Here is a 19,833-nt window from a genome sequence, read left to right on the forward strand (position 1 = left end):
GACCAAATCAAAGAGCTGACCCTAATCTCAGAGAAACTGCAAAAGCAAACAGCACATTTCAGGAAACCCACCAACAGGAATGGGTTCATGCTGTTCCGTTGGGAGGAATGTGTTGCATTCCTCCAAGCTAATATGGAGGAATTCTCGGTACAGTGTGCTGTCCTGTTTTCAGATCATTGCATTAAAATACATAGATGTGTCAATTTCAAAATGAATCGACACCAATCAGCATTTCTGCAAATATCTGTTCAAGACAGATATAAAAATGTGTAAACAGTGATTTTGATGGGATTAACCTTTTCATGCATCGTGGTCACTACAGTGGACAGCAAAGTAAAAGCAATTCTCTTGTGCTTCTTGTGAATTTTTATGTTATAAATGCAAACAGACCACTGAAGTGGACACTAATGCATCATAAAATACACTATGAACTACTGGCCATCAGCTGCAAATGCAAGAAATTATTTTTGTTAAATCCAATATTGCCAACAGACAAAAAAGCGTATCAACTGACCCGGTTCCTCCTTCTACTGTAGATGACTCTTGCAGGAAAAAAAATATTGTGACATCAGATAACCCCTAAAGAACAATACTGCTGATGTATTTTTCAAATAACGTTTGTAAAAAAAAAAAATAAATAAATAAATAAATTCCTACTTTTTTTATGTATTAAGAAAATCAATAACATTTTTGAAAAAAAATCCTGACATAAAGGATCATAATTCATGCATGAAAAAGTTAAAATGAACACTCTTGATCTGTCTTCTATTTATGCTGGATTAAACCTAATCTGAAGCTCATTGTTTCTTGTGTCTAATGAACGTGCTTGGTAAGCTCACGTAGGTATGTTTTGGCACACGTTGAGCTCTTGTGAGGAGAAAAGAAGGCGTTTCTTTTTTTTTTTTTGGCTGAGAGCAAAGTCCTGTTTGTTGATCTCCACTATATAAAGCCAGATCTCATCTCGATCAGCAGCAGCAGCAGCAGCAGCAGCAGACCCAAACAGAAAGATGCTGAACATCAGCGAGCTCTCTCTGAGGTCCCCTCATTTCAGGGCGTCCGACCGTCTCCTGCAGCCCTTCTGGGACCATCTGCTTCTTCACCACATGTCTCTCGTCTCGTCTCCCTTTTTGCCCGTCATCCTTGCCTTCTCCAGCTACTTTTGCTTTAGTTTGCCCTTTGCTGTGTTGGACCTCTTGGGGGAAAGGGTCCCTTTGTTCCACAAGTATAAGATCCAGCAAGACAGGAGGCCAACGCTGGGAATGATGGCCAAGAGCTTCATGACATCTCTCTATAACCACATTTTTTTTGTTTTACCGGCTGTCATAATCGGCATGTTCATACTGCCAACACCAACGCTGCCGCGAGATGCTCCTACGTTATACCAGTTGTTCACCGAAGGACTGGCTATACTGCTCCTCTTTGACACCCAGTACTTCATCTGGCACTTTGTGCACCACAAGAACGTGCAGCTGTACCGCTGGGTGCATGCAGTCCACCATGAGTACATGGCTCCATTCTCCTGGTCCACGGAGCAGCTCAGCATTCCAGAACTGATGACCGTGGGCTTCTGGAGCAACCTGGACCCGATTCTTTTGAGGTGTCACCCACTGAGCACATGGTGCATAACAGTTCTGAGCATCTGGATGTCCGTGGAGGACCACATAGGCTACGACCTGCCCTGGACCCTGAACCACCTGGTGCCCTTCGGTCTGCTGGGGGGCGCCCCGGCCCACGACTTGCACCACCAGAAGCCCAGCAGCAACTACGCTCCCTTCTTCAGCCACTGGGACCGGATCTTCGGCACTGCCGTGTCTCTGAAGAAGAAAAAAGTTGATTAAGACAAAACAATAATCCACACAATTCTGTAAATACTGCCTCTTTTATAAATATGTTGTCTTGTTAAATCTCTTTATTTTGCTGCTATACTTCTTGATGCATTATTAGCATTTTAAAAATGCATTGAACTTGTAAAAATATTTAAATGTGTTTCAGCTTTTGTTCAATAAACATCTATTTATAAAGCAGACGCATGGGATATAATTTATTGAAACCTGATGTAGTGTTTGCACATTATATTTAATATCCAGAAGAGAAACAGTTAAAATTTGTCTTGTTTATTGTTTCTGACAATCTTCTTACACAAAGACTCAAATGTTGAAGGAATTTTATTCAGGAAGATTTTGCTCATGAATCCCGTTAATGAAGAGATTTCTGACACAAATAGTTCAAAATTATAATTGATGTGGCTCAATATATAATTACATATAGGAAATTGTAAATGCCATGTCTATCCAGAATATATATGAGACACCCCTCATACTTGTTTCATGCATTCATAATCATGCAATTATGTATGTGAAGTATTTACCCCCAGCCTCTCCAATCGTCTAGATATAGCAGATAATTCGCTTTTATAGCTAAATTTTGCACTTTCATTTAATAAACAGAAGTACTCAAATCAATTTCTACCTTATTTTAATTAAAAAAAACAAGATAAAGATGATACAGCAACACATTTAAACATCTGCACTTGTCAAGAAGCAGAAAAAACCCCATCCAGCTCTTTAATTTAATTTAATTTAATTTAATGAAGACCCTTATTTAAATACTGAACAAACATGTTGGCAATCTGCCCCGTTTTCTCCGTCGGGTGCATCTTGCTGTAACTGATGAACTGGCGCCGTAGTTTCCTCAGCTCGGCCATGTTGACGGTCCTGGTCAGCTCCACGTTTCATTTATGGGTTAAGGACATAAAGTTGTTCAGAGAAACCAGACAGAAAGTTTGTGTTTCTAAAGCAACCCACATGAAAGCTACACGACCACACAGCAAATACGCCACTGACGTAATGTGGAACTTCAATTATGCACCCATCACTGAAGGCAGACCAACACAGAGCTTTTAAATCAGCTCCTGCTCGGACGGACGTGTTCAAAGGTGAAGAAATAATCAAAGTGTTTGCTTCTGAGAAGGAGCGTCACAGAGAAGCCACCGGGAGCATTTGGTTGCTTCCCACCAGTCACGTCTCTCAGCATTTTATTACAGATGAGACCTTTACCTTGGCTTGCTGCTCTGCCTTCAGCTCAGGAGTGTTTATGGGGTCTTTGATGATGAGGCCTTTGCCTCCCCATCTGCAAGCAAATGTGACTTCCTTCATCAGACGAGAATATTAAATGAACCCACCGACGTTGCGCAATTAAACTTACCTGGAAGTGAGACGTCACAGCAGTCAGAAAAAAAAACAAAACAAACGTCACCCTTGGTTCGAAGCATAAAGGATATCTTTTCTGTAGCTCCTGGAACTGAGATAAGGTCTCCAGGGACACTTGTTTTCTGGGCGTTAAAAATTGCCTGAAAGATTTGTATTGCCTTTATTAAACAGCACAGTGGGGAGAAAATAGATAACTGAACAATAATAACAACAATAACGATAACTGAATGATGATTGACTATAATAAAAACTATAAAGGAACAGTAACTAAAAAAAAAAATAAAAAAATTGTCATACAGGAAGCTTTTTTTTAATCATTTAAAAATAACAGAAATTAGAAATCAAAATGAGCTCATCCAAAGATAGAGAAATAATTGTGTATTAATTCTGTTTGGTGCTTTATAAAGATAATTACTCTCAGGCAACAAATTGATATTATCAGCTTGCTCGGTCTGAACCACAGGAAATGATAATCTGTCATAATCTACAAGTCTGCTTGAGTCTTTAAGACTTGCTTTAAAGATGTTTCCTAAATTATGAGTCAATCTCAAACTGGTAGAACGTCAGACCCACCGAAAAAAATAAAAGAAAAATTGACAGAAACATAAAGGAGGACGAACCATTAAAACATCCTGTGTGATTTTGTCCAACTCATACAGGAAGTTTGTTGAGGAGAGGGGTTGCTGTGAGGGAAAAAAAAAAGGAAAAAATCCACTTTGTTACTCTCAGAGCGATTACACACATCGCATCAAACAATATGGCTTTTGTGAATTTCCTTACGCTCTGGGTGGACTGATTAGGCGGGGGGGCTTTTCTCTTAAAAAGCGCGTCAGAAACGGCTTCAAGAGGAGGAACGTCGTCTTTGAGGACAGTGAAGAGAGGACTGTCCCATCTGTTCCTGGAGTCTGGTGCTTCAAACCTCTGAACTAGTGCGTCAAAGCTAAAAATAAACCCAAAGCACAAAGAAAATGACACTTTAATGTAACAAATTAATCATCACTGTTATTAATTCATTGTGTAGAAACTTCTTACTCACATGTCCTGGCTGTATTGCTCTGCAGCTTCTCTGTTTTTGTTCCACAATGAGCTTTCTTCACTTGATGTCAAACAGTGCACCTTCATCAAAATACCCCCAGTATTAGTTACACCGACGCATGTCATTATAATCCATAGGTTATTTTTTTTCCCCCCACCCGCATTCTTACCAGGCAGTGCGGCGTCTGCGCATGCTTAGTCAGACAGAACAATTCGTAGCGGTAACCTGTGAGACATGTTAATAGGTTACATCACTGTGCTTAAAATGAGAATTCGCACAACTTGCGTAACTCTTGATATATACCTTTTATGTAATTCAATGAGTCTAAAATTACAATGTTGTCCCTATTGACCTTCCTGAAAAAAAGAACAAAAATAGTGTGGAAAAAAAAAAGAGGAAAATTTTAAAGAACGTCTTGTAACAGCCTGCATGTGGTGGAAGAGAGGTGAGGGTAAACCTACCTCTCTACTTCAGCTTTTAGAGATGCTCTTGTATCCTTCTCTTTTTGGGAATCTGCAACAAAACTGCAAGTTTAATCCATAACAATTCACTATAACACTAACCATCCGACTTCAGTGCTCCACAAAGTTAACCATATATTCACTGCTGTGTTTTATTACATTATGTTTTTTGTTATTCTTAGTAGTCAAAGTAGCTGTACAAGAAGTCTTCAGGATTGGCTATTTTTGATGTAAACCATATGGGCAGAAAGGTGGCATGAAAGGGGGATGCATAAGCACTATATAAAACATAGAACTTATACATCTTTGTTCCACCTTCAACAAATGTTCTATTTTCTTTATACACCTAAAATATTACTAATAAATCAATTCGTGAGTCTGATTTGGGCTCAAACAATGAAAATAGTTTTGAATTAGCTTAATGTAAAAAAAAAGTCACATTACAGAAGCTGGATTGTGTGAAATAAAATGTTATGATATTTCAGAAATATGATTTATGACTTAGTTTGCGCTATATACCCTAAACTTTTATAATAAAGATAAAGGATTAAGGGCTATTGGTTTAATTAGCACAGGGGAGCCAGGTAGAAAAATTGTAACACACCATGTCTGCATATGTGTGAATCAGGTTTCAGATCAATTTTTTCGCTGATTTCCCACCAGCTGAGACGCGATTATATTTAAAAACCCGGATCAAGCATTTACATGCCACTGTATCCTGGCACTCGAATAAAACATGCCCGGGTCGCAAACAATTTAACAGAGTGGGATAAAGCCAAAGTGCGACGCTAATAACTTTTAAGACGATTTGCCAGCGCGTCGGAAAGTTCAGAGAAAGCGAACACCACCGAACAATAGTGAATGGGAACGAAGCTAGCCGAACTTGCCTGCATAAACACTGTTTCTATCAACGCCCAGAGCTCGGTCTCCGACAATGTGAACCTGTCGATCGGTGGTCTCTTCAAAATGCGCCTTCAGTTCTTCTGCCCTCCGTGTTTTACCACTACACGGGTATCCGCACATTACTACTAAAGGCATAACTGCTGCTGGTTAGTTTAGTAACATGGGGACCAGCACGTTGATGCTCAGCTCTGTCACCCGGATATGATTAGCAGACATACCAAAAGGGGGCGCCAAAACACCCAAAGCCACCCATTATTAAAAAAAAAAACATTAATATGACACACATTACATACAACTTCTTTGCACATTTTATTGAAACAGAAATATACAGCATGTTAAGAAGGAAACAGGTATATTTTGAATAACAAACACAAAGACGAATGGAACGTAATAAATATTACAAGAAAAAAAAACAACACCTTGCTTAGATTACAGTCTTTTTTTTTTACTTGACAAAAATAATAGATCTATGATCTTCATCAGTTGGTGCTCGTATTGTTACAGGTAAGAGGTTGGTTTCTTCAAGCTGGATCTCCTCTTTCTCTATATTAAGACAAAAATATATATATATTGTGAGATAGTGCAGTAACTGTAATAATAGCAAATAAGATGAAGATATTAGTAATAAGATATAACTTCATGTTAAATATTAATTATAATAAAATAGCCAAAACAACGATATAAAAGTAGTGCTGTAGTATGGTAATAATTGTGGTAATAAAAATATCCACTAGAAATTATTGTAAAAACAGCAAAATAATACTAGTAATTGTAACCTTTAGATGTGAAAAAAGTACTAAATAATCATTATAAAATAATTGTAAAATGAAATTATAATTAAATGAAATAATAATTTGATTATAATCAAATTAATTTAATTACAATTAATTTAATTATAATTAAAGAACTATTATAAAAGCATTTCAAAAAAGCAACATAACAATAGTGAGAAGGACAGTACTGACGATAAGTAGTAGTAGTAGTAATAAAAATATTTCCAATCAATAAAACTTACAGTGATTTAAATGATACAATGAATTAACAGTAAACAATAATATGATAAAGTCAGGCTAACATTTCCAGTGTGTGTTTTCTTGTTTGCCGAGCGGCCCTCAACATCTTGGTGATCAGTGCCTGCACATCTTCCACTCTTGCCACAGGATTCACATCTCTGTCTTCAGATGGAACATCGATATTCTCGAAGACACTTTCCAGTAAGGAGCTATCCACACTTTTCTTTCCCATGAAATGGCCTATAATAATAAAAAAAGAAAAATGCAGACTCCCAATTAAAACTGCCTCTATTGAGACAAAAGTACATTTTTCAGCAGTTTTAAAATGTTCTTACCTGTTGCCCAGAGATTTCCTCTGGGATTCACCTTGAGCTGGGATACTTTGTTTTTCAGTTCGGTTAAATCAAGCATCACCGAGGTCGTCATCGCGATATAGGAGATAAGGATGAAAGAAGACAAAAATCCCCCTCTGCAGATTGCTGGCATCTTGCTTCTCCCTTTGCTGTCTTAATTAAAAAAAAAAATATTTGCAGCTCTCCAAATACAAGAAGAGCTTTTTATACCAAGATGGGCTGGGCTTGATTTTCTGAGAGCATGAGGTCATCCTCTAGTGGTTGTTGCTTATTGGCTGGACACTGCTCATTTGGGTGACTTGTGTGAAGTATGACCTGTCACTTTTAAATGCCAGCGTCACCCAAATACAAATGTTTAATGCTGCAAAAAAACAAGACGGAGCAGATGTTTCATTAAATGCACCTGTTTATTTGTAAGTACTTCATGTAAACGTAACAGCAAGGCATGTAGGCCACTGCATGCTGAACAGATGTAATGGCTTCGAAGGATGCTGTGAATCCAGGTTTCACTCATTACTGTATGTACACACTTCTTTTTCTCTATACAAGTCCGCTTTCTACACTGTATCAAAAGTACAAATGTGTTTTACTGAATGTTATAAAAAGCTAAGTTGTGAACAGTTAACCCTTCCCACCTGCAAGCAGATAAACTGCTGTGGTGTGATTTTGAGCACTATAATAGAAAAGTTCACCTGTTTATCAAGTCAATATGACCGTTAAACCTAAATATTCCCAAAATAATTTATAAAATTTATTAACATGGGAGGATACAAGTTCTAAAAATATAATTGCTTACATTGCACCGAGATTAACTTCAACCTGCCAAAGCCTCGGATCATTTAACAATCACTGCCATTTAATAGTGGAGGTAGGAACCGTCATGTGGACAACACGAAACAAGAAGCACTGCTGCACAAATCAGAACCTGCAGACAACAGAATTCCTTCATGATCACAGATCCACGAGTTAGTTTTCGCCCGACATAATTCTGCATTCAATTGCGTCCACAGGTTGGGATTTTGGAAAACAGTATCCTAGATGTAACACCAAAGCTCACACTCGCACCTTCTATGGATTATCCGAAACCGTGTACCCTGACTTGAAACAAACACTGACATTAACTTGCTGAAAAGATACACTTCTGGTGATTTGAGGTATTTTCAATAGTGCTGCAGCAAAACTGTAATACCTCAATGTCTCCTCCTCACACGCGACACACAAAAGAAAAGTCAAATTTGGGATGACCGACACATATTTAACCAATAACATAAAGACATGAGCATTTTAAAACTGAGATGCACCAATCAAGCTTTTTATGCCCACTGCCAACCGGATGATACAGATTTTTTTCTTTTTTTAAACCTTTAGGAATTTCAACAAATAAAAAATAAAACTCAACTTTAATAGCCTTTTGTTTATATTTGTCTGTGGTCTTAAAAATACTGTTGTTCTGTCTTTTTGTAGCTACGAAAATGGTGCGAGTACTACAATTAAAGCACAGCTAAATTCAAATGTTTTATGTTACAATAAATCAACAATAATCCTACTTGTTTGTGGCATTCAAAAGTAAATTTTAGCTTTATCACATTACCATCTATTGCATTTGTGAACACTGAAGAGACTTGACTTTTAAACAGATATTCCTGAGCATCCTGATGAGATGGGCTTTGAAAACACGTTTAAAAGTAAAGATGAGCGTTGTTTTATGTGAAAAGTAAGATTAACATATTACTAACATGCAAAGTAAATTTACTTTAGTGAATAATGACAATACTGTTCTTTATAAAAAATACAAATAAAAATATGGATTTGCCTAAATATACTGCACTCTTTTAAAATGACAAAAATGAAAAAGGCCCCAAAGCTTTGTACCCCCATCTATTAAAAATAACTAAAGTCTTATGAGCCAAACATATGCTTCAGCATCAAATCAATATATAAAGCATGGAGTATTTTCTAGCTTTCATGGGACAAGAATTCAAGCGGACAGATGGACAAGGCTGTCCATTACAGGTTTAACTTAAAAAAAACACACACACATGCACATTCAATTGGTAAATTGTGAATGTGCATATAGGGTTGAATTTAGTTACCAATTAACTTAACATGTTTTGGGGATAATGTGAAGGATGTGAGGATGTAAATGTGTAACCTGAACACAGACAGGCATGCAGATGCACAAAAACCAAGCTACACCTCAATCTGAACTTTAGATTTCAGAAAGAAGTTATTTTGAATGTCGGTGAGTCTTTGGGGACACTGCAAGCCACTGAATGTTGATTACAGTCACTACTGAACGCAAAAAAAAAGAAGACGATGTGGAAAAGAATACTTGCACAGACTGGTAGAGCTGCTGGAAGCTCAAAATAAACACGGCCAAACCGGTGAGCAAACCGATTCAGTTACAGCCCGTTACATTTTATGCTCTTGATCCACATGGGGGTTAATTGTGAGCAAATCAGCGATCCATGTAAACACACACCACCTGGGCCAATAGCAGCTGTTAGTACGTGTTGCTACGACGTGGAGTTATTTTCTGGACAGGTGCATGTCAAGCTAAAGGGGAGCCACACGGCGTAGGTTCTGCGTCAAGCTGACGTTGAAGCATAAATTTGGCTCGACACCATAAAAAAAAAAAAAAAAGGACAAATAAATGCAGCTTTTTCTGGGACAGATGTAACCTTCACTACTGGGAAGAAGCTGAATCTGTCTGGGAAAGAGGTTTTAGTTTTAAATGAAAGTCTGAAGTGTTGGTGTAGGGAGGGTTTTCTGGCTCCTCATCCAGCGAGGGTTTATAGTCATTCACATGAGCAGTCACGGCCGATCCAACCGACCGACCGACATCTCTCATCTCCTCCTCCTCCTCTTCTTCTTCTTTGTCTTCTTCTTCATCTTCCTTGGGATCTTTGACTTTGTGCACAATAAAAAGATGTCTATTAAGAGAAACCACAGATGTGAAACACAGACCACAGTGAAGGCACTGAGGGGTGTTTTCATCTGTTTTATGCTGAGGTATATGCTGCTGGAACTCGGTGCTGTCGTCCGTGGTGAAACCGCACTTTGAACAGCGGAACTGAGCTTTAAGACGTTTAGCTGAGGGAGCATCGAGATCACTGCGATCCGGGGTGTCAGCCTGCCTACGCCTGACTGGCGACGCCAATATTATCCCCTGAAGAAAATCATACAACAACCTGTTAAACTGGGATCGCTACAATCTGTTACATTTTAACACTGGCCTGCAAGAACTGTTTTTTTTTTTTTTATTAGTTATTTTTACAAATAAAACACACTGCTGTTAAAAAGTATTTGGCCCTTTACAAATTTCTTATTTTGGCTTTTTTTTTTGTCACGCAAAAATTTCTAATCATAAAACTGCATGAACAGAAGAAAATACTTAAGATTAAGTACAAAAAGCTGTCCTCAAATGATGTTTTCAGAGCAATAAATAAAAAAACAATGAAGAAAATCATAACTGGAACGTAGCCTTTGCTACTTAGTCGGATCATCTTTGTCTGGTAATAAAATATGCTTGATTATTTATCCATCTGTTTATCTATACCTACCTTGCCTGAAGGGCTTTTGAACTCCTTGATGGATGATTTGGGCATCTGCCTGAGATCCGGGTTTTTAATTCCATGCATAAGACTTATGTGGTTCTTCAACATCACGCTTGTTGTGAAGGTTGTCTTTGGATCCGTGCAGTACCTGTGGAATATGGTAAAAGGTTAAAATATTACTGTAAATTCTTTAAAAGCCCCCCCAAAAAAAACCAAACAAACAAAACAAAAAAAAAATCAGACAAGAGATTAATATAAACTTTGAGGTTGTTTAAACTTACCAACAAGAATAAATTCTTCTTTTACCATCATGTTCACTGCGAATGTGTCGCCTCAGACTGGTGGCTGCGTTGAACGACAGCTCACAGTGGCGACAAGGATATTTCTTCATTGACTGAGGTAAAAACATCAAACATAGTTCCAATGAAACGAGCTTGTAAAACTGCACCTACTTAACCACATTAAGAAACCTAAATATGCCAAAAACCTGAACTTCATTGAGTACAATAACAAATAAAAATCTGGTTTGTTGTACATTTATCTTTTCCTGAATGCTCTTAAGTCAGTTATTTTGTGAGTTGCCAGAGAAAGTGGACGGAATATAGCTTTTCTTTTTGTTGTAAGTGTGTGCCTTCCCCACACTTACAACAAACTGTCAGAATGTTCTGAGACGGACCAGCATTTAGTGAGAAGGTTTGGAGTCAAACATCTACCTTTCCATGGTTGATCTTCATGTGAGAAACGTACGACTCTCTTTCAGCAAAGCACTGCAGACACTCGCCGCATGTCCACCCCCGAGGCTTAACGCGAGATTTGGGGTCCTGCTCCGACTTCTTCCTTGGACTGTCGGTGTTTTTACGAGTGATGTGACTCTTCTCCCGCTGGACAGGATGAGACTCTGGGAACCAATCCAGCCCTTCTTTTTCTTTACTGTCCTTTTCTGTGTCTGCCGTCATATTTCCCACATGCACGGTCTGCCAGATGACAAAACATACAGAGGAAAGCACTCATTACAGTTAAAGACACCATACCTTATACTTTATAATAAATTAAGCTAAAAGAAAATAGTCACAAAATGCTTGTATGAATAGAATCAGTAGTGTAACAGGACAGAACACCTGCAACTTGTGATTACATTTTTCTCTCCTTAGTACAACTTGCAATATTTAAAAAGGTATACAAATTTTGGAAGTTAAAAAAACCCCCAACCCAATTATAAAAAGGAAAATGATTGCAAACTTCATAACAATAATAATAAGCAATATGTTTGGAACTAACCTTGAAGTGCTGCATCAACAGCCGCTTTTGTGGAAAAACAGAGTTGCATTCTGGACACTTGAACACACAAGTGACTCGCTTGTTGGCGTTTTCGTGAAAATGTTGAAAAAAGTTGTGTTTTTTATTGAAAAGTGCCTTGCAGGAACACTTAAACACCAACCTGCAAAAAATACAAACAAATAAATGTGCTGACAACTCTTAAAATGAAAAGTACAACTTAGGACTGTCAGACCATTTGCAGTTAACTTACTGAGGAGTTTGCCTGCTAGATTTGTGTTTATTTTTTAAATGCACTTCACAGCCGTCAGAGGTCTTGAAGGCAACTGGACAGACTGAACACTTGTACAAGACCTCGCAGTGTTTCTCCTCAACGTGAGTCTTTTGTCCTAGGAGGGTTCTGAAAACCATGTCACAGTGAAGACATCTGGAAGAAAATATATTTAAAAACACTATTACAACATCTTACTGTGAATTTAAAAGAAAAATTATTGTTTCTTTAGCCTACGTACTTGTACCAAGCCTTGCGAGCATAATGCAGACAGTTCTCCTTGACATGCTTCTGGATGTCAGCAGATCGACTCGGGGCGCCGCACTCAGGACAGCAGTAAGGGGATTTGTGGGCATGGAGGCGCTGGTGAGTTCTGAAGCTGCACTTGTTTGGCAACAACATTGAGCAAACTTTACAAATCTGTCATAATGAAAGACAAGGGCAAGGGGGAGGGGAAAAAAAGAGCATGAAATGTATTAAAAATGTAAACGTAAACAATGGATACGTCAACTTTATGGAATAAGTTTATGATTTACATTTTTTTTATGTTACAGGAGCTAAACATGCACATAACCCCTATCTGTGACGCAGCTTAACCACAGAATGTTTTTAAATGCCTACTATAACCACAGAATATGAATAGACTGAAGACCGGAATCAAGGTCTGCCAAAGTTTGAAAACAAAAAAATATAGTTTCAACAACTGCCTGGAGTTTTGTATAAAGCACAGAAGTGCCATAATATTGCTTCCCAAAAGCAGCTGCTGCACACAGCTGGTCAGCTGTCTGAAAAAAAAGCTATTATACTTTCCCCACACTTGCAACAAACATAAATTCTTCAGGAAATATTGCTGGTCCTGGAAACTACTGACGAAAAGGGCAACATCTTTATTAAGCTGACATTGTTTATAATTGCTACGATTAGTAAGGGATGAGCAATATATCACTTAAGCTGCTAATTGCAGGCTGTAACTGAACAGATGGCCCGATTAATTAAACAGCCAAAATGAATTTGTTACACTTGTGCAACAAAATGGTAAAAAAAAGAGCACATAATGTGCCATGAAAAAAAAAAGTTAGTTCAAAGCTACTGTTTATATAAATATTAATCTTTGTCTGAGTTTACATAAAATAATAAATAAATGGTAAATAAACTGTCAGCAGCAGGGGTAATTGCTTCAGTTTTAAAAGCACTTACATCATATTATACTGTACATGTTGTTTAAATTTTTTGTATTAACATCTTTTATAACATCAAATTTTAGTATTTTTACTCAAGGCCGTCACAAGGGAAGGTTTCACTCTGACTCATGCCTTCTATAGATGAATGACTCCATTGCACTAAACAGGTTGGCACTATATTTGAATTAACATCTGGCTCTAAAGCCATTACAATCTAGTTCGGCCTTCAAAACTTGATTACATTATTGTTTCCTTTTTTTTTTTTTTTCTTGATTTAATCGACACTAACAAAGACGCAAAAGCACATTCTCTCATACTTTTCCACCCCATTTACTCACCAGCCCTTCCACGTCTTCTGACATCTTCTGGTAATGACCTGCAAGCGCTTTGTAGTCTGGCAACTGCTTGTTGCACTCCAGACAACGGAACCTGTTGCGAATCACACCGTCTGGGTATAAGGGCATGACGGGTTCACTGACTGGTGAGACGAACGTCGAGGGGTACGGGCCCGTGTTCGCCGACTCAGAGCTCAGGGGTACAAACATCTGCTCCTCTGATATAGGTTTCAGATGGAGCTGCGTGCACTGCATCACGCTGCCGTTGCTTTTGTGCTCCCGTGCATGTGCCAACAGGGCGCACCTGTTAAAGAAAACCAGGGTCTTTGCGCAGTGTGTACATCCTACTTCGATCTGGACACTCCTCCTGTTGTAATGAAACGCCAGACTCCTCTCGACGCCAAACGAGTCCCCGCACTCGAGGCAGCAATAGCCGCGAGGCGGAAGCTTGATGTTGCACTCTGGTGGGGGGCTCAGGTTAGGCACGTATACAGGCACTGGGTTGGCACTTGTCAAAAGCCTGTTTAGGGTTCCTGCAGCTGTGTTCGGGGCAGATGAACGGGGGAAAGGCGTGGCTGTTTTGACTTGATGCACCAGAGGGACAGTGCTGCAAACCGAGGAGGGAAGAATGTTTTGACTTTGTTGATGGGACGAGGGCCGGGCAGCAACTGAAGCAGCAACGCTGTGAGGGACCAAATTTAGACTTGCCAAGTGCATTGCTTTTGGAAGGAAGTTTGTGTTTGATGTGAGACCTGTCGTAGATGAAGCTCTCTTTGGTTTCTGCGCATCGTGTGCAACGGATCGCTGGACAGCGCGGCTACTCCTGTGGAAGCCTGTCCTAAAACCTCTCGATTTTTCCTCCGACCTTCTGGGCATTTTGGGTGAAGATGTGCATGCTGCTGGGTTACTCCCAGGACTGCAATCAACAGCTTGAGATTGACGAGGGGACACGTTGCAGTAGGAGTCTTCACTGATCATACTCTGCGACGGCGAGGATTCATAAGCAGAATGAATCTCGTCTGTTTCGGAGTCTGGCAGCACACTGGTCACTGTGCGTTTGATCTGACCAGAAGTGGTTTTAATAGTCTTAATTCTGACCCTGGGTATGGCTGGGGATGAAACGGATGCCACTGCAGGGGATGTCTTGCCACTGCTGTCACTGCAGAGGCTTACAGGGCTATCAGAGGGTTTCATTAACCGTTTCACTACATTCGGACTCCTGGGGCTTCTTGGGGATATGGCTGCCATGTTATTAGCTTTAACGCAATCACTGTTCGATGCTGACGATTCTGTGGGATCAGTTGTCTCAGTGGGATCCTTTTTAGTATTTGGAGCAATTGGAGCCTCATTAGACAAAGGCAATTTAGATGTTTGAAATTTGGCAGATGAATAAGAGTTGGTAACATCCTCTGTGTTTTGGGATTCCGCCTCTTTAAAGTTCTGCTCACTGCTTAAAGAAGTAAATGGGCAACATGCTCTAGTGGTGTTCTCTGTTTCACCTCTGATATAGCTATCAGAGAGATGATCGTTGCTTCTGCCATTTTCTGGTGTGCTCTCTTTAGTGTTCTTGGGAGACGCATCGAACAAAAAAATATCTGATTTTTGTTCCCTGCCTGGAACTAAAGGTTCTGCCAAAATCCGAGCTTCTAGACAACAAGGCCCCTCTTGTTTTGAAACCTTTTGGTTGTTGCTATACAATGCCTCTGTCTGAGGACTATAGGGGGGACTAAAATGGGAAAGTGATGGAGAAAATACTGCTGTTTCATCAGGTTTCTGCTGAAGGGGAATTTCTCCAGGAAGTTCTCTTGAACCTTCCCCATTCAAATCAGCTTGAAATGAATTAGAAAAACTTGTGTTGGATGGTTCCACAGGCTTAACGCAGGCCTCCTGTCCCTTGAATCCATTCTGCAACGCTGTAACTGAATGAAGCTGGTCACTGAAACCTTCAAGTGATTCTTGTCGACTTGTATTTTTCACTATAACACTAACAAGAGGAATATCTGCTGTAGTGGCATCTGGGTTACTGAGTAAGCTGTCATCCAGACAGATTACTGAGTGTTTTAGTTGATTATCTATCTCCTCGTGGCTTTCCTGGATGGCCTCTTTAGAATCCAGTCCAGTGGCATCTGGGATGTCAAAGGCTGCCAGAAGGTCATCAAAATCTGGGGTTTTCATGTCACCCATGTCTCTGCATTCTCATAAACCTATGGAAAACATCCGAAATTTGCACTAAATTACAATACAAGACTCATTCAATTTTCACAATGGCTTCAGCTTACTACACTCCAAAAAAATATAACTTGTCTTAAAGGTTAAAAACAACTCCAGTGCTAATATTAGCATTAGCTGCAAAGCCAACACGTCTAGGTAAGTTTTCTTTTAAATGTAAGATGCATTAGCGTAAAACACATTCCTTAAACATTAAAAAATGACAGTACGATTGGGGCAAAAATGCACAGGCTGCGAGGTGAGTTGGCTAACATAGTACCTAGCTAAAACGTATCGAAACCAGGCTAGCTAGCCAACAACAACATGCTAAAGCGAAAATATTTAAGCTAAGCACTTAAATACTTTACTTATTTATGCAAATCACGCTTACCATTTGATACTCGTGTGCCCAACGATCTAGAATGCTGTTATATAGCAACTTAAATATAGTACAAAGTTCATACTGCTGTAGGGTATTGTAGCTAAGCTATGCTAAACGCTGCTAACGTCAACTTGGTTTTCCTTTTTCCGTCTTGGGTGATTCAAACCCTCATCGCTGACTTACAGGCAAAACGAGAAACTGGGTGCCACAAGGAAGGAGAAGAGGAAGCTAAGAAATCAATTAACTTCTTCCTTCCCCTCAACCGCTGAAACACACGGCAGTAGCTCTCGAATATTAGGTAGGTAAGAGTAAATACATTTTAAACCTGGATACAAACAACATTTAGGCGACTCTGAATAGATAAGTTCTTTGTGGCCAATAGAAGCCAAATAAGCCATTTCTACCCATATAAATTTCTGACCAAAGGAAGCTTTGAAATATAACATGATGATTAACTAAAATTTGTGTTTTACACATTAAGCATGTGACTTTCCTCTTTTTTTTAAGGCTTTACTATACATTTCTATAACAAGGATTATTTAATCAGAAATATATTCCTTCAGTAACAAGCAGAATACTTGGGGAAAAAAGGTGGACCCTTCAGGTTGTGAATGAGTCTCTCCTTAAAGCAAAGGTGTTTTAGTAGTTGCATCTTGGAAATGAATAGACAAAGCCAATAAGTTATAACAATATGGCTTTGTCTGCCACATTGTTATTGCTGCTCTGGTCTGTCTTGGTGAAGAAAGAGTTGTGCCATAAAGCTAAGCTATTAATTTATATGTTTAATAATTTCCCACCCTCACATACACTCAAGAAATATTGATCATGACTGAAACTAGAACTTGGAAACAAATGGCTGAAATCAGTTTTCTATGAAGTGGTGGGACTCAGTGCTTAATTTGAAACAAGCATAGGACAGAGAAAACATGTGCATATATAACCAAGAAAAAAATAATTAGCTTACCACTACTTTTCTGTTTGAAGAAAAGTAGGAAGAAGTGAACACTTATTTAGTCCTACCCTTTATCTAAATTAAATACCAACTCAATAATTATCAAAAATTTGTAATGAAAACCAAGTTATAATATTCATGTGCCTGTTCAATATACTGTACTAAAGAGAAAACAAATACATTACATTACATAGACAAAATGGTTACAAACTAACTCATAACAAGACAAGAAAATCTATTGGTAATAGTAATAATGACTTCGTAAAAACAACTGGACATGCAGCGTCAGAATATTACCAACTCCTTGCCAATGTACATTTACACATTCTTCTTAATCTGTGCTATATAATAATAAATAAAATTCAAAAAGACCCAGGAGCAACTCTAGAACTCTCTGAAGGAATTTAATATCACCTTTTATATAATGCCCTCAGTTTGAACTATAACAAGAGGGATATCTGTCTGTTACCTTAGCGAACCAAGAAGACAATCCAAGATTGATGGGTAATAAATTCTGATAAAGCAGAACACCCTTTTTATTCTTGAATTTAACTATGACTTGAGAAATCTTTGCATTTTAACCAAGATATCGGTAAGACAAAGCCTGCAAGACATAACTGAGGGAATTATTAACAACGTGTTCCCCTTCCCGCTAGCCACAGTGGCTAGAGCAGAAACACAACACGTCTAGTTCCCTGGAATCAGACAAAACAAGCTGTATCACACTATGGAAAAAATACACTGCTTGCAAATTCAGCCACTATTTTTGACATTAGGCCTATATTACAAATACATTAATTCATAGCAAAGTAGTAATATCCTAATTTTGTCTTATTTGTTCTACTGTCTCATCTCTTTTTGTGTCCAGTGCTCATCAAATCATTGGCTTGAGTATTTACAGTTCCAGATTGTTTGTAGCTACATAATTTAGCAAGAATAATGAAAAAAATATTTAAAATTACCAGACCTGAGTTTAATGGTTCTGTTGCTGAAACCTTTAATGGATCATTAATCTCGTGTAATAGGTTTAAGCATTTCAAAGGCTCTCTAAATATTAATCAGACACAACTAAGTGGCACTTTCTAAGCGTCGACAATCATTTAATATAGTCTCCCAGACAGGCATGTGTCCACATTGAGTGTTATGAACCATGGTAAAACTGCATTTTGCAACAAAACAGAATTTTATGAGGTGTAATAATGTTTTAGAAACAGTTCAGAAACAATAAACAGCTATACCTTGAAAAGTGTTCGCACACCTTGAACTTTTTTACTTTTTTTTTTTTGCTAATTAGCGGCTACAAACCTTTACTGTGTTTTAATGTGATGGATCTAAAAAAGTAGCACTCAGTTGTCAAGAGGAATTAATGTTTTTGTAACTTTTACTTATTTATTTTTGACCAAAATTGTTCTGCAAAATTTAAAGCAAATAGCAACCTGAAAAGTGTGGTGTGAAGTTGTATTCAGATCCTTGTTGTAATAGTTTTGCTTCTTTAATCAGTGCTGCAAATTTTTTAAGGTATGTCTTTACCAGCTTTGTTGACGTTCTTTTGCATAATAGCTCAAGGGCCGTCGGATTGAACACATGATGTCAGTAAACATCCATCTTTACCTTGAAAATGCTCAGTCAGATTTTGGTCGAGGTCATTCTAACACACAGATTGTAGCTCTGGCTGCATGTTTAGTGTTGTTATCCTGCTGGTGGGTGAATATCTATCCCAGTCTCAAGTCCATAATAGGTGTTCCTCATCAAGATTAGCATTTGTTTAGCTCCACCCATCTTCTGTTTCCCTCTCACTAAGAAAACACATCCACAGCAAGATGCTGCCACTACCATGTTTAACACTGGGCATGGTGTGCTCAAGTTAGTTTTCAATCAATCAATCAATCAATCAATCAATCAATCAATCAATCAATCAATCAATCAATCAATCAATCAATCAATCAATCAATCAATCAATCAATCAAATCTCTGAAGTACTGAAGTAAAATTACCAACAGGTGGACACTGTTTTATTAGTAGGTGAAATAAAACAATTGTAGAATAAAGTGCAAGAGAGACTCAATACAAATGCATGCCACACCTTTCAGATTTTTACTTCGGGAGCACCTTCCATCCACTTCACAGGTTTGTATTATTTTTGAATGACTACAAAAACTCATAATAAAATACACTGAAGTTTATGACTGTTAACATATGAAAAAATTCAAAGCATGGTGAAGGTTTGTTACAGACTGCTGCAATGTATTCAAGTCAGCAGACCAGTAATGTCGCTACTTATTGTTTCAGTCATTTCATTCCAGTGTTTTCATATTTCATCTGTGCTTATTATGTATGGTTTTGTAATAGAGTGCAGATACACTTGAATCACTGGCAGCATACTTCCAATAATCTTCTGACATTCCCTAAAAATAGGAGAGTGAATGTTTCTTGTGTTGTATTCCAGGTAATAAAACTGTAATATATTTATTTAAGAACCTATTGGGATTTATACTCTTTTTATCAACCCCCCCTTAGCCCCCCCAAAAATATTTAATAGCGTGTCATGGATGTATGCCTTCAAACTACTCCTTCAAAACTAATCAACCAACAAATAACAACTCTCCATGATTCATCATTTACTTTTCATCTTATCATTTGTTGTTTTAGTAATTTGCCCAGTTAAAAACACAGTCAGCATGATGTTTAGTCATGTGT

The 19,833-nt window shown here is 38.3% G+C and overlaps 3 protein-coding genes across 3 annotated transcripts; 1 reads left to right on the top strand and 2 right to left on the bottom strand.

The window, feature by feature from the left end:
* The first annotated feature begins 700 nt into the window (after positions 1-700).
* ch25hl1.1 (cholesterol 25-hydroxylase like 1, tandem duplicate 1) lies at positions 701-2,484 on the top strand. Its single transcript, XM_007566425.2, has one exon. The coding sequence runs from the start codon at positions 1,008-1,010 to the stop codon at positions 1,836-1,838; it is 831 nt and encodes a 276-aa protein (XP_007566487.1). The 5' UTR covers positions 701-1,007; the 3' UTR covers positions 1,839-2,484.
* A 75-nt stretch (positions 2,485-2,559) lies between these two features.
* On the bottom strand, positions 2,560-5,836 carry kti12 (KTI12 chromatin associated homolog). The gene is made up of 9 exons (XM_007566376.2): positions 5,594-5,836; positions 4,707-4,758; positions 4,549-4,601; positions 4,415-4,470; positions 4,246-4,325; positions 3,990-4,149; positions 3,830-3,892; positions 3,281-3,349; positions 2,560-2,728 (listed from the first exon to the last, which is right to left on the bottom strand). Exons 1-9 carry the CDS (start codon positions 5,742-5,744, stop codon positions 2,585-2,587), a joined length of 828 nt encoding a protein of 275 aa, XP_007566438.1. The 5' UTR covers positions 5,745-5,836; the 3' UTR covers positions 2,560-2,584.
* A 1,527-nt stretch (positions 5,837-7,363) lies between these two features.
* znf592 (zinc finger protein 592) lies at positions 7,364-16,441 on the bottom strand. Its single transcript, XM_007566377.2, has 9 exons — positions 16,194-16,441; positions 13,598-15,798; positions 12,320-12,498; positions 12,061-12,234; positions 11,811-11,970; positions 11,246-11,506; positions 10,814-10,926; positions 10,539-10,680; positions 7,364-10,144 (listed from the first exon to the last, which is right to left on the bottom strand). Exons 2-9 carry the CDS (start codon positions 15,776-15,778, stop codon positions 9,662-9,664), a joined length of 3,693 nt encoding a protein of 1,230 aa, XP_007566439.1. The 5' UTR covers positions 15,779-15,798; positions 16,194-16,441; the 3' UTR covers positions 7,364-9,661.
* Between the last annotated feature and the right edge of the window lie 3,392 nt (positions 16,442-19,833).

The sequence above is a fragment of the Poecilia formosa genome, unplaced genomic scaffold (genome assembly GCF_000485575.1).
Source record: "Poecilia formosa unplaced genomic scaffold, Poecilia_formosa-5.1.2 Scaffold191, whole genome shotgun sequence".
NCBI lineage: Eukaryota > Metazoa > Chordata > Actinopteri > Cyprinodontiformes > Poeciliidae > Poecilia > Poecilia formosa.

What these genes read in the sequence shown, in the direction of transcription:
- ch25hl1.1 (XM_007566425.2), top strand. Translation starts at nt 1,008, where the DNA reads ATGCTGAACATCAGCGAGCTCTCTCTGAGGTCCCCTCATTTCAGGGCG.
- kti12 (XM_007566376.2), bottom strand. Translation starts at nt 5,744, where the DNA reads ATGCCTTTAGTAGTAATGTGCGGATACCCGTGTAGTGGTAAAACACGG. An exon ending in CGCAGACGCCGCACTGCCTG is followed by an intron (nt 4,326 to 4,414) that starts GTAAGAATGCGG and finishes ATTTTGATGAAG; the next exon opens with GTGCACTGTTTGACATCAAG. An exon ending in GAGCAATACAGCCAGGACAT is followed by an intron (nt 4,150 to 4,245) that starts GTGAGTAAGAAG and finishes GTTTATTTTTAG; the next exon opens with CTTTGACGCACTAGTTCAGA.
- znf592 (XM_007566377.2), bottom strand. Translation starts at nt 15,778, where the DNA reads ATGGGTGACATGAAAACCCCAGATTTTGATGACCTTCTGGCAGCCTTT. An exon ending in TCTAGCAGGCAAACTCCTCA is followed by an intron (nt 11,971 to 12,060) that starts GTAAGTTAACTG and finishes TATTTTTTGCAG; the next exon opens with GTTGGTGTTTAAGTGTTCCT. An exon ending in TGTTGATGCAGCACTTCAAG is followed by an intron (nt 11,507 to 11,810) that starts GTTAGTTCCAAA and finishes GTCATCTGGCAG; the next exon opens with ACCGTGCATGTGGGAAATAT.